The 12523-nt window shown below is 46.5% G+C and overlaps 1 protein-coding gene across 4 annotated transcripts in view; it reads right to left on the reverse strand.

The window, feature by feature from the left end:
* LOC140198142 (uncharacterized) overlaps positions 1 to 12523 on the reverse strand; it is a 188439-nt gene that overhangs the window by 146988 nt on the left and 28928 nt on the right. For 3 of the 4 annotated variants that reach the window (XR_011886108.1, XM_072259107.1, XM_072259106.1), the window contains exon 2: positions 931 to 1236. Coding sequence is in view for 3 of the 4 variants with exons in the window: in XM_072259107.1 (XP_072115208.1) it covers positions 931 to 1236 (306 nt within the window). In the remaining variant the exon portion in view is untranslated. Of the gene's footprint in view, positions 1 to 930; positions 1237 to 5831; positions 5984 to 12523 lie in introns of those variants that run through there. The other variant, XM_072259108.1, reaches the window with a different exon arrangement.

The raw sequence follows: 12523 nt of genomic DNA on the forward strand, positions 1-12523 counted from the left end.
TACGTTGAGTGTAAGGTTGTTGTTGTCACCCACTCAACCAGCTGATCTACCTCACTCTTGTACGCCTCCTTGTCACCAACAGTGGGCTAAGCATTCATCCCAGACGTGTTCCAGTGTTGATTGTCAGCAGGATGAAGAAGTTATTTCTGATCCACTCTGACTGGTCTCCCAGTGAGGAAGTCAAGAAGGGAGGTATAGAGGCCCAGGTTTTGAAGCTTTTGGGACAATCTGATTCTGCCCCAGGGGAAGACAATACATGAATGTTCATGTTGATTGGTGGTCATTTAAATCCTCAGGGTGTGATCAGGGACGTTGTTAAGTGGCCATTGTCTGCTTTAGCACAATGTCAAAGTGTATCCCTGTCTCAATGCATCATTCAGAACAGGTCTGTTTCGTCAGAATCTGAATCAGGTTTATTATCACCGGCATGTGACGTGAAATTTGTTAATTTAGCAGCAGCAGTTCAATGCAATAGTTAATATACTGGCCAGTTCTGTATTCAGAGAGCCATCCTTCAGCACTTTAACAAAAGAGATGTATTTTGGGTGTTTGGAGTTTGTGCTCTGAAGCTTTCAAAAGGATTCTACTAGGTGGGATGTATGACTATTGTAAATATATAATTCTAAAAATATTCAAAATGTTAGAGGTTGGTAGGTAATTATAGCGATTGAAATTGTGTTTATTCATTTATCACTTGTGTTTAAAAAAATGTAAGACTGTGTGATGAGAGGAGAATCAGATTCTCTGCAGAAATTCTGCTGTTTTTATATCACCAGCTTCAATGTCTCTCGATGACTCAGTTGATGAGTCACAGCAGAGGTTATCCTACTTAGACTGTGATGGAAATAAAAATCACAAATCATAGTTTCTGTGGCAGATTCTGCCGTTAATAAATCACACACTAAATCACAAATATCTGAAACTTCTTACCAATGACAAGCAAGTCCATTATTTTCAACTCTTTCTCATCAACAGTGAAGGTGTAATCTCCTTGGTCACTGGCATTTAATCTGCTTATCGTCAGAGCACCACTCAAAGCGTTGAATTGTAAACGGTCCTTGAACTGTTCACTTGGTTCCCATGTGGCGTGACCTGGGATGTGCATCAAAATAACATCATGGCTTTTGTTGCTGGCTTTGAAAGTCCAAAGGATATCATTCTTGCTGGAATCAACGGTGATTTCAGGATCCAGTAAAACTGATGAACCAAGGACACCAACCACTTCTTCCCTTTCAGCTGATTAGAATAAAAAGAAAATATAGTCATTTAAACTGTAGAGCAGGTGAAAGTGAGACAATTACAGCAGAGGAGTCATATTACATGAACAGATGTTATTGGACATTTACTGCAGTTTCAGGACCAAGCTGTGTAGGGCAACTTGATCTGTAGCCTTGGTCACCTGGACAATACTAATATTTCTGTCAGGATGTTGTTTATTGGCCTCAGCTCAGCGTTTAGTACAATCATTCCCACAGTTCTGATTGCAAACATTACAACCTTGCTTTTATATTCTAGTCCTCTCAAAATGAATGCTAACATCACATTTGCCTTCCTCACTACAGACTCAACCTGCAAATTAAACTTCAGGGAATCCTGCACAAGGTCTCTCAAATCCCTGTGGTGCCTCAGATTTTTGCATTTTCTCGCCATTTAGAAAATTATCAACCTTTTTATTTCATCTACTGAAGTGCATGACCATACACTTCCCGACACCACATTCCATCTGCCATTTCTTTGCCCATTTTCCAAACCTGTCTAAGTCCTTCTGTAGCCTCCCTATTTCCTCAAAACTACGTGCCCTCCACATCTACAGATGCGCCGGGCTGTCCGCACCACTCACTCTGGCGATTGAGGGAAGTACAGTTTCCATACTAGGCAGTGATGCAGCCAGTCAGGATGCTATCAATTGTGCCCCTGCAGAAAGTCCTTAGGTTTTGGAGATCCATACCAAACTTCTTCAACCATGGATTGAAGGAAGATGAGGAGGAATTTCTTTACCCAGAGAGTGGTGAATCCATGGAATTCTTTGCCACAGGACGTAGGAAAAAAAAAAACACAGATGTTAGTTTGCCTCCCAGGAGCCAGGATCCAGGATGTTTCTGATCGCAACAACAAAGGATGGTGCAATCCGGGGTATATTATGATCGAGGAACATGTTTGCAGACTGGATATTGAATTTTTGACTGTTGGACTTCGGCCACATTCCACCGTGATACGATACTTGGCGGCACGGGAGGTCGTTCCTGCCTGTGGTCATGGAACGTGCAGCTCCTCCCGTGGAGGTCCTCCCGTGGAGGGTCAGACACCCTGAGCCAATAGACTGGTCCTGGACTTATTTTCCATCTGGCATAGTTTTGCATTTTGGTGTTTGACTCTTGGGGTTTTTGTATTGCTATATCTACACTCTATTCTTGGTTGGTGCGGCTGTAACAAAACCAAATTTCCCTCCGGATTAATAAAGTATATCTATCTATCTATCTATCCACGATATCCTGAAGCAGGAAGGTGAACAGCCAGAGGTTGTGGTACATATTGGTACCAACGACATAGGTAGGAAAAGGGAGGAGGTCCTGGAAACAGACTACAGGGAGTTAAGAAAAAAGCTGAGAAGTGGGACCACAAAGGTAGTAATCTCGGGATTACTGCCTGTGCCACGTGACACTGAGTATAGGAATAGAATGAGGTGGAAGATAAATGCGTGGCTGAGGGACTGGAGCAGACCATAGGGATTTCGATTTCTGGATCATTGGGACCTCTTTTGGGGCAGGTGTGACCTGTACGAAAAGGATGGGTTGCATTTGAATCCCGGGGGACTAATATCCTGGCTGCGAGGTTTGCGAAGGCTATTGGGGAGAGTTTAAACTGGAATTGCTGGGGAGTGGGAACTGAACTGAAGAGACAGAGGAAGTGGCGGTGGCTCAGAAATAGAGAAAGCTTGTAGGCAGTGTGAGACAGAGGATAGGCAGGTGATAGAGAAAGGATGTGTTCAGATGGTTTGAGATGTGTCTATTTTAATACAAGAAGCATCATGAACAAAGCAGATGAGCTTGCAGTGTGGATCAGTACTTGGAGCTATAACGTCGTGGCCATCGCAGAGACTGGGATGTTTCAGGGTCAGGAATGGCTACTTAGACTGCCAGGCTTCAGTTGTTTCAGAAAGGACAGGGAGGGAGACAAAAGAGATGGGGCCTTGCACTGCTGATCAGAGATAGTGTCACAGCTGCAGAAAAGGAGCAAGTCATGAGTGGAATTTATAAACAGGAATGGGTCAATAATCTACTGGGTCTTTTTTTAATCGACCATCCAATAGTAACAGGGACATCGAAGAGCTGATAGGGAGATAGATTCTGGAACGATCCAGTAATAACAGTTTCGGATGTTAAAAGGCCTGAACAGATTAGACGTGGCAAAGTGATTTCCCATGGTAGAGGAGTCCAAGACACGACTTCAGGATTGAACAGAGATGCGGAGAGATTACTTTAGTCAGAGGGTGGTAAATCTGCAGAATTTGTTGCCACGAGTGGCTGTGGAGGCCAAGTCATTGGATGCATTTAAGGCATAGATAGATAGGTTCTTGATTAGCCAGGGCATCAAGGGCTATGGGGAGAAGGAGGGGAAGTGGGGATGACTGGAAGAATTGGTTCAGCTCATGAATGAATGGCGAAGCAGACTCAAAGGGCCAAATGGCCTCCTCCTGCTCCTATATCTTATGGTCTAACAGGGTTGTCGTGACGGGAGATTTTAATTTCCCAAATGTAAAGCTCTGCTTTATTGGCTCATATATGTCGAGGGGAAATCCCGCCCGGCACCGGCCTGGACACTTCCCACTGGGTCAGTTGCTGTACCAACACCTAGCCAGTAGCATAAAAGAAGAAACCCTGTACACCCTCCCCCCACCAAATAAAGTCATGACCTCATGACTTCTAAATAACTCGCCAACCATTCCTGCAGACACAAAAATCCAATCCAGGTGCACACAGTGACATTGCTTCCCAAACAGTGGACCTCACGCCTGGTCCCATGGGTGCTACATAGGCCAACCTATCTGGGAGTTTCCTAATCCTCCAAGACCTCCGTACCCCCTCACCTAAACACTTAAGGCTCGAACACTACAGGGATACCTCGGGTCTGCTTGCCAACTCCCCTCTCAATCCCTCACTCATGCCTCCACTGCAACTTGGAGCCCCCGTCCCGTGTCTGGGGCCCCGCCTCTTTTCCTTCCGGGTCCTGTTGTAGCCCAGGACGCCCACAGCTAGCCCTTCCCACTACACCTGACAGAGTGGGAGAAGGGCCAAAGGTCTCTTCCTCAATCAACGGGAAGTTAGCAAAAGGCAGCATCTACCACATGCCCAGCACATCATCCTTCGAATCTGTATTCTTCATCATTTCCCTGATCGGTAGCTGCTGTTTGATTTTCTCCAAACTGAAGCACTTGGCCTGGGCTGGCTCTGCAGCCTCTTCAGCCTCCTGTAATCGAGACGACAGCTTCTTCTTGGACTCCTCCAACTCTTGCCACAGTCTCAGCAGTTCTGACTCACGCTTCTTGGCCATCTCAATCTGGGACGCAGTTACCCCACCTGCTTCTTCCACCCCGACCTGAAAAGCAGCAGTTAAAGGATATTCAGCCTTCAGTTTAGTGTTCACTGAACTTATCCCCAGCTTTTTCTTCCCGATGACTTCTTCCAGGTCAACTTGCAGTTTTTCCACTTCATTTAAACTGTCGATGGTCATCTTCAGGTTCCCTTCAAGCGTCCGCTTCCCTTTTCCGAGATCTGTCCTCAATTGCTTCACCTCCTCGGAAGTGTAGTCAAACTCCCCTCTCCGGGCTCTCAGTCTTCTGTTGGCCTTAGGCAGAACACTTCCTTGATCTTCCCCAACTTGTAATTCTTCCAATCTTTTCTGGATTAATTGATCAGTAAGTGGCCGCAGTTTCTGCTTGAAATTCCAGTTCTCCGTCTCCACGTTGACGAGCGTGGACTCTAAGTCTTCAAAGTTTGTTCCAAAAGTGCGGCACTTAGTCTCCAAGCCTGCATTTCTAAGCGCTCAGTTCAGCGGTGCAAATCCCCTCTCTCCCCAGTGTCTCATTCTGATTGACGACCTGGGTTTCCAACCCCAGGTCCACCACCGTCTGTTCCAACACCAGGAAGTTCAACTGGTATGTCGGGTCATTTTTCTCAGATTGCACCAAACTCCTCTGGCCAAAAACTCCTCCACATTTTACACTTCGCTTCAGTCGCTTTTCCCTGAACTGCCTCTTTCTCCAGACCTGGCACTCGTCCAAAGAAAGTTTTAATTCTTTAACTCTTTGTCGCCCGGGCTTCGCCACTCGCCTCGCATCATCATCCCCCAAGGCAAATCCAAACTCCAGGCGGTCATCCACATACGCCAAAACTCTAAACACCTCCACATCCCCCACAGTCTTCCTCAGGCCCTGTGGGCAGGTTGCAGGGGCTCCGGATATGCCCTGGGGCATCTTTTCCGATTGAAAGAATCCTAGGGAACCTATAACGGTTGTCCTCTCCTCATCGGCTTCACTCATCGGGATCTGGCCATATCCACTCCTCAGATCCAGCACATTAAGCCACATTGCACCATACAAACAGACCATAGCCTGGGGGACATCACGTGATGACGTGGGATTGAGATGTGTAAATCCAGCTCTCCCGTAAAAAATCAGCAAAGTACTGTTTAAACAAAGCAAAGTTAACAAATACTTTCCGAAAACTACTTATAAACTTCTCAAGACCATTTTACGATATGCCTTGCAAACCGCAACAGAAGAAGCCTGTTGTTGTGAAGTTGCCGCAAGATGGGAAGGAAAAAGGGCCTACTGCAGTAATGGAACCTCGGACTCAGGTTAGATCTCCTTCAGAGGAGACACATTTCATCTCTGGCGCAGAAGAACAGGGAGCAACGGCGGCGGTAGCGGTCCCTGGGAAGAAGATGCCGGAATTGCGCATGCGCAAAGAAGTAGGCATGCGCAAATCGATACAACTCAAACTACAAGAACTGACAGCCACTGCAAGGGAAAGTGACTCAGAGTCAGAATTGGATTCCGCAGAGAATACAGATGAAGAGGAGGAGGAAGAACTAGAAGAGACTGAAAATATAGGATGCGATGGAGACATAGGGAAGGCTTTATTGCAAGTATTGACTGAATTAAAAGGATTAAAAACAGAGCTTAGAGACATGAAGATGTGCTATGATAAACCTATGAAAAGACAGGAGAAAATGGATAAGAAACTTCAAAAGTTGGAAAGAACAATGGAACATATTAATGACAGATCTCAGTACATATTTTAATGTCACATTTGCTGCATATACCCAACTTGGTTTACAGATTAGACAAAATCACTAAACAAATTATTACATACACCCTTGGAGGTTGACGGGGGTGGGGGGGCGGATATGGTGTTGCGCGGGGGGGGGGTGCTACCTCCGTGAAATGGTGGTGATAACTCCCTGAAATGAGTTTTTGCAGGGTGGAATGTCTGCTCGCGTGTGTATGTGTCCGGAGAACAGGGCAGACCCATCCGCCACAACACCAGTGACGGATAGAACCTCAGCATATTGACACTCGGTGTCCACGTGCTTTAGATCCACACACAACTTGATGCAGCCACACACAAAGGTGGTCATCAGGATGAAGGCAACATTTGGTGCAACTTTCTCTGGGGAATTATGCAATGCAACCTGTCAAACTCACTCCATCTTGCATATCCAGATGAACTGGAGAATAGCCCAAGTGTTTACAATGGAAGGGGAGAAACCGTGATCAAAAACTCAGAGATCTCTGTTGCTGATCTCTCAGGACTTCATCTGCTGATGCGGGGTGGATCATAATAGAAAGGCTCCCCAAAATGGGTTGGGGTAGTTGGGATTTGCATCAGACTGCTCCACACAAACATATGTAGTGTGTCCAAATCAATCGGTGGGAAACAGAGAGCGTCCCCATCAATTCAGGTGTCAGGCACGGGTGCTCACTCTCCCCTGTTTGTGAGCTGTATAGAATACTTTGGCAAACCATCAGGAAGAACGAAGGGAAAAGAGAGGTGTTGTTGTCAGGCAATGGAGGTACCCCGGTCTAAACCTCATTCAACATGCATGATGTCACTGTATTGTGCTCAGATCCATGGTCAGTTCACAAACTCACCGGCATCTATGACCATTTGAATCGCCATCATTGGTCAGAGCGAGGTCACTGGACCGATCGAATGTCACAATCACCATCAGGTCTGACGGCCTGAAGGAGCCGGGCATCTTGTTTGGAGTTGCTGAAACATGGCTGGAGCAGATTGGGACGGTAAAACAAAAGGCGATGTTGCGGGAGGCAGCAGCGGCCTCTCCGGACCTGGGGTCACTTTAATTTAATTTTTGTTTAAAACTAGGGCATAATTTTTTAAATTGCACATGGACAGCAGAGCAACCGATGTTCATATCTACCATTGCCAGACACTGCTACAGTACAGAAATTGCCCAACAACAAACCTTCATGAGGAATGGTTACCTGCTGGAGAAGCTACGCAACCTTGGCTTGCTTCAGGGACCAGGCCTACGGTCCTCGGAGTCGCCTGATGCCGGTGGCTGGGAGTGGAGACGTCGTAAGCGGTGTGCGAGGAAGCAGAAGCGTGGCAAGTGGGCAGGGGTCCGAGCTAGACTAAAAAAAAACCCTAGCCGGCCGGCTCTCCGGTCCATTCTGCTCTCCAATGTCCGCTCCCCGGACAATAAATTGGACTACATCCGACTCCAGCAGACTACTCGGCGGGAGTTCAGAGTCTGCTGTGCTTTTGATTTCATGGAAACATGGCTTAGCATCAGAGTTCCAGACGCTGCCATTCAGCTAGACGGGCTCGCCTTGTTTCGGGCCGACAGAGATGCAGCTCTGTGCGGTAAGGCTCGCGGTGGTGGCTTGTGTGTTTACATCAACAGGGAATGGTGCAAGAACTCTGTGCTGGTTTTAGTTGCTGCTCGTCGCTAGTGTTAGATGCAGACCATTTTATTTACCATGGGAATTCACCACTGTCCTTATAGTCGGTGTGTACATTCCCCCCAGCGCTAATGCTAAGGAGGCGAACTGTGAATTGTATGGAGCTATTAGTGAACTGCAGAACGCACACCCTGACGGTCTGTTTATTGTCACCGGAGATTTTAACCACGGGAATCTCAAGTCAGTGCTCCCCAAATTCCATCAGCATGTGGACTTTGCAACGAGAGGGGCAAACGCATTGGACCTTGTTTACACAAACATTCCCAATGCATACCAGGCAGAGCCCTGCCCCCACCTCAGTTACTCAGTTATGCTAATCCCAGCATACAGACCGCTCGTCAGACGCTCCAGACCAATTCAGAAGCAGGTGAAAACCAGGCCAGCAGGAGCCATCTCTGCTCTTCAAGACTGCTTTGAGCACACTGACTAGCACACGTTCAGGGAGGCTGAAACTGATGGCGACTCCACCAACTTAGAGGAGTACACGGCATCAGTGACTAGCTACATCAGCAAGTGCATTGATGACGTCATGGTGTCCGAGACCATCACTACACGCACTAACCGGAAGCCATGGATGACCGCGGAGATGCATGCGCTGCTGAGGACCCGTGACTCCACCTTCACAGCAGGCGAAAAGGCAGCCCTAACAACAGTGAGGGCCAATCTGTCTCGGGCCATCAGAGAGGCAAAGCGTGCAGACGCCTAGCGAACCCACAGCCACTTCCAGGACAGCGGCAATATGCAGCGCATGTGGGAGGGCATTCAGGACATCACCAAGGACAAGACAACACCACCTGCCTGTGCTGGTGATGCCTCCCTCCTAGATGCGTTGAACAACTTCTATGCTCGGATCGAGGCGGAAAATAACGTGGTGGCGAGGAAGACCACTTCTCCTTGCAATGACCAGGTGCTGTGTCTTACCGTGACCGATGTGAGGAACACTCTATGCAGGGTCAACCCATGGAAGGCTGCTGGACCAGACAATATTCCTGGCAGAGTGCTCAGAGGTTGTGCAGACCAGCTGGCAGATGTTCTCACTGACATCTTCAACATCTCCCTGAGCAGCGCCGTCGTTCCAACGTGCTTCAAGGTCACCATCGTCCCCGTACCGAAGAAGTCTTCAGTGTCCTGTCACAATGACTACTGTCCCATTGCTTTCACATCCATCATCATGAAGTGTTTCAAGAGGCTTGTCGTGAGGCACATCAAGACCCTGCTGCCCCCCTCACTGGATCCCCTGCAGTTCGTGTATCTTCCCAACCACTCAATAGACAACGCCATCGCCACCACCCTCCACCTGGACAAAAAAGACACATACGTTCGAATGCTGTTTAAAGACTTCAGTTCAGCGTTCAACACAATCATTCCTCAGCACCTGATCGGAAAGCTGAAACTGCTGGGCCTGAACACCTCCCCCTGCAACTGGATCCTAGACTTCCTGACTGGGAGACCTCAGTCAGTCCGGATTGGAAGCAGCATCTCCAACACCATCACACTGAGCATGTGAGCCCCCCAGGGCTGTGTGCTCAGTCCACTGCTGTTCACTCTGCTGACCCACGACTGTGCAGCAATACACAGCTCAAACCACATCATCAAGTTCGCCGATAACACAACCATGGTGGGTCTCATCAGCAAGAACGATCAGTCAGCATACAGAGAGGAGGTGCAGCGACTAACGGACTGGTGCAGAGCCAACAACCTGTCTCTGAATGTGAACAAAACAAAAGAGATGGTTGTTGACTTCAGGAGAGCACGGAGCGGCCACTCTCCACTGAACATTGACGGCTCCTCCTTAGAGATCATTAGAAGAACCAAATTTCTTGGTGTTCACCTGGCGGAGAATCTCACCTGGTCCCTCAACACCAGCTCCATAGCAAAGAAAGCCAAGCAGTGTCTCTACGTTCTGCGAAGGCTGAGAAAAGTCCATCTCCCACCCCCCCCATCCTCACCACATTCTACAGAGGATGTATCGAGAGCATCCTGAGCAGCTGCATCACTGCCTGGTTTGGGAATTGCACCATCTCGGATCGCAAGACCCTGCAGCAGATGGTGGGGTCAGCTGAGAAGATCATCGGAGTCTCTGTTCCCGCCATTACAGACATTTACACCACATGCTGCACCCATAAAGCCAACAGCATTATGAAGGACCCCACGCACCCCTCATACAAACTCATCTCCCTCCTGCCATCTGGCAAAAGGTACCAAAGCATTCGGGCTCTCACAACCAGACTGGGCAACAGTTTCTTCCTCCAAGCCATCAGATTCCTTAATACCCAGAGTCTAGACTGACATCTACATCATTTATTATTATATTGTAATTTGTCCTTTACTGTGCCTATTGTCTTGTTTATAATACATTGTACTGCCCTGCACTGTTTTGTGCACTTTAGGTAGTCCTGTGCAGGTCTGTAGTCTAGTGTAGCACCATGGTCCTGGAGGAACGTTGTTTCGTTTTTACTGTGTACTGTACCAGCAGTTTATGGTCGAAATGACAATAAAAAGCGACTTGACTTGAAAAACTGGCTTTGTGGAAATGGCGTTCTCTGTCAGTAACTTGAAAAAAATTAGCCATCAGGGTCTGATGTTCTGTCAGTGCTGTGGTACTTGGCACAGGTATAACCTGTTCCCATCTGTGGCTGCATCAGGGTGTGTGTAGAAGCAAAGTATATGGACACCAAGTGTCACCCTGTGCTGAGGTTTTATTTGTCCATAATGTTGCAGAGAACTGGTCTGGTCCTGTTGACGTACATCGTCACAGTCAGCTGGACGTTGCCGCACGACCTGTCCTTTGTGAAAGAATTCTTCCAAGGAAACGCTTCTGAGCACAAGTCCATCAGGCGGTGGTCAGTATGGAATGTCCTACAGACACTACTGGGCAGAGACTTGTGGGTCAGTTTCCCAAGCAAACTGTATGCACCATCTCACAGAATGCCTCATCACCAGAACTTGCCACGTACTGAGACACCGCTTGGCTGGTACATGGTATCTAATCCCCATGGTACACTGCCCTCAGGACATCTGTGGTGGGGAAGAGATGGTCTTCCACCTCTTTAACGATTGCGAGATAGAGTCAGATGCAAGGATCCTTGTCTTTGGTCTGCAAGAAATATGTTGGTGTCCAGCACAGCAAAATTACACAAAGTTAGCACCTATCCAATCGGTTTCTCATTGACCAGAGTACCAAAAGCACCAGTAATCACGTTGCCTCTCAGACGATTAGCACCTATACAATCGATGTCTCATTGATGAAATGATCTATTGTAAATTAGTACAAGGAAGTTCAACCCATTCTGTTTCTTATTATGCCATCCTCATGATTCTGTTAACCCTTAGTTCTCAAGCTTAATTGTCCTCCACAAAACTGTTACCCAGTCGGGCAGTCCTAGTCCTGAGGCTTCTGTACCTCCTTCCTGACAGTAGTGGGTCGAAGAGATTGTGGGATGGGTGGTCAGGATCCTCAACAATGCTTCCGTAAAGGAATGCTTCTGACTGATATATTCCAGGCTGTGGGAGTATGTGCTGAGGATCAGTGCAGACAATGCAAAGGCTCTGTGGGGAAAGATCACAGTCTAAATTCCTTCTGCCACCACATGTGGAGGGGCAGAGTTGGGTGAGAAAGCCCCTCGAACATTGAATATCACCGAGGGCCACATCAGTCGTGGTGGTGCTATTGTTTAAGAGAAGTTAAAACTACCGAATACATTGAATAGATGATACTAAGAATTTAAAAATAAATTACAGTACTCTTTGTGCAACAAATCTTTTTGTATCTATGTTGTATTATGAATATTTATTTTTAAGTTTTAAAAATCAGTTGTGAAACTACGACAGTTGGCTTGAGTTTGGAATATGATAAAAGAATAGCCACATTGGAATTTCAAATGGAGTGAGGCTAATGAATATTCAGGTTGAAGGAGATCAGACACCCTCAGAAACAAAACACAAAGTGAATTTTGAAATACAACAATAAAAAAAGCAAAATGATTTTGACCTTTAACGTAAGAAAAAAGTAAGGTGGTCTCGCTACAACTGTGCAATGTTTTGATTGGATCTGTGTGAAACATTGCATTTATTTTGGTAAAAAGAAAAATCAGTTCCAATGAAATGTTTATATCTGACAGTGAAACGGGAAATAAACACAATGACAAAATATCTCATTGATTTACAAATAGCATGTAATATTCACATTGAGGAGTAGACAATAGTGAACAATTGTATGATTACACATCCCATGTCAAATTCATTCAGACATCCACACATGGGCTATTGGACAGGTATTTTACAATTGCACTCGTTTGACAATCACACTTTATTTACTTGTGCACAAGGAGAAGAGCTCAGTCAGGGTCTTTAAACTGTTCTGAAGTCTCAGCTCAAAATTGATGATTTTTATACAGATATTGATCCAATAATAACCTAATACTCTTCTGAATCCTGTTATTTGCATATTTAAATTCCAATCATAATACATATTTCAGGTACTAATAACCAGTAAAATGTACATGTTAAAGGCCAATAATACATTAGAATTAGTAA

Source organism: Mobula birostris, chromosome 5 (assembly GCF_030028105.1).
Source record: "Mobula birostris isolate sMobBir1 chromosome 5, sMobBir1.hap1, whole genome shotgun sequence".
NCBI classification, from domain to species: Eukaryota; Metazoa; Chordata; class Chondrichthyes; order Myliobatiformes; family Myliobatidae; genus Mobula; species Mobula birostris.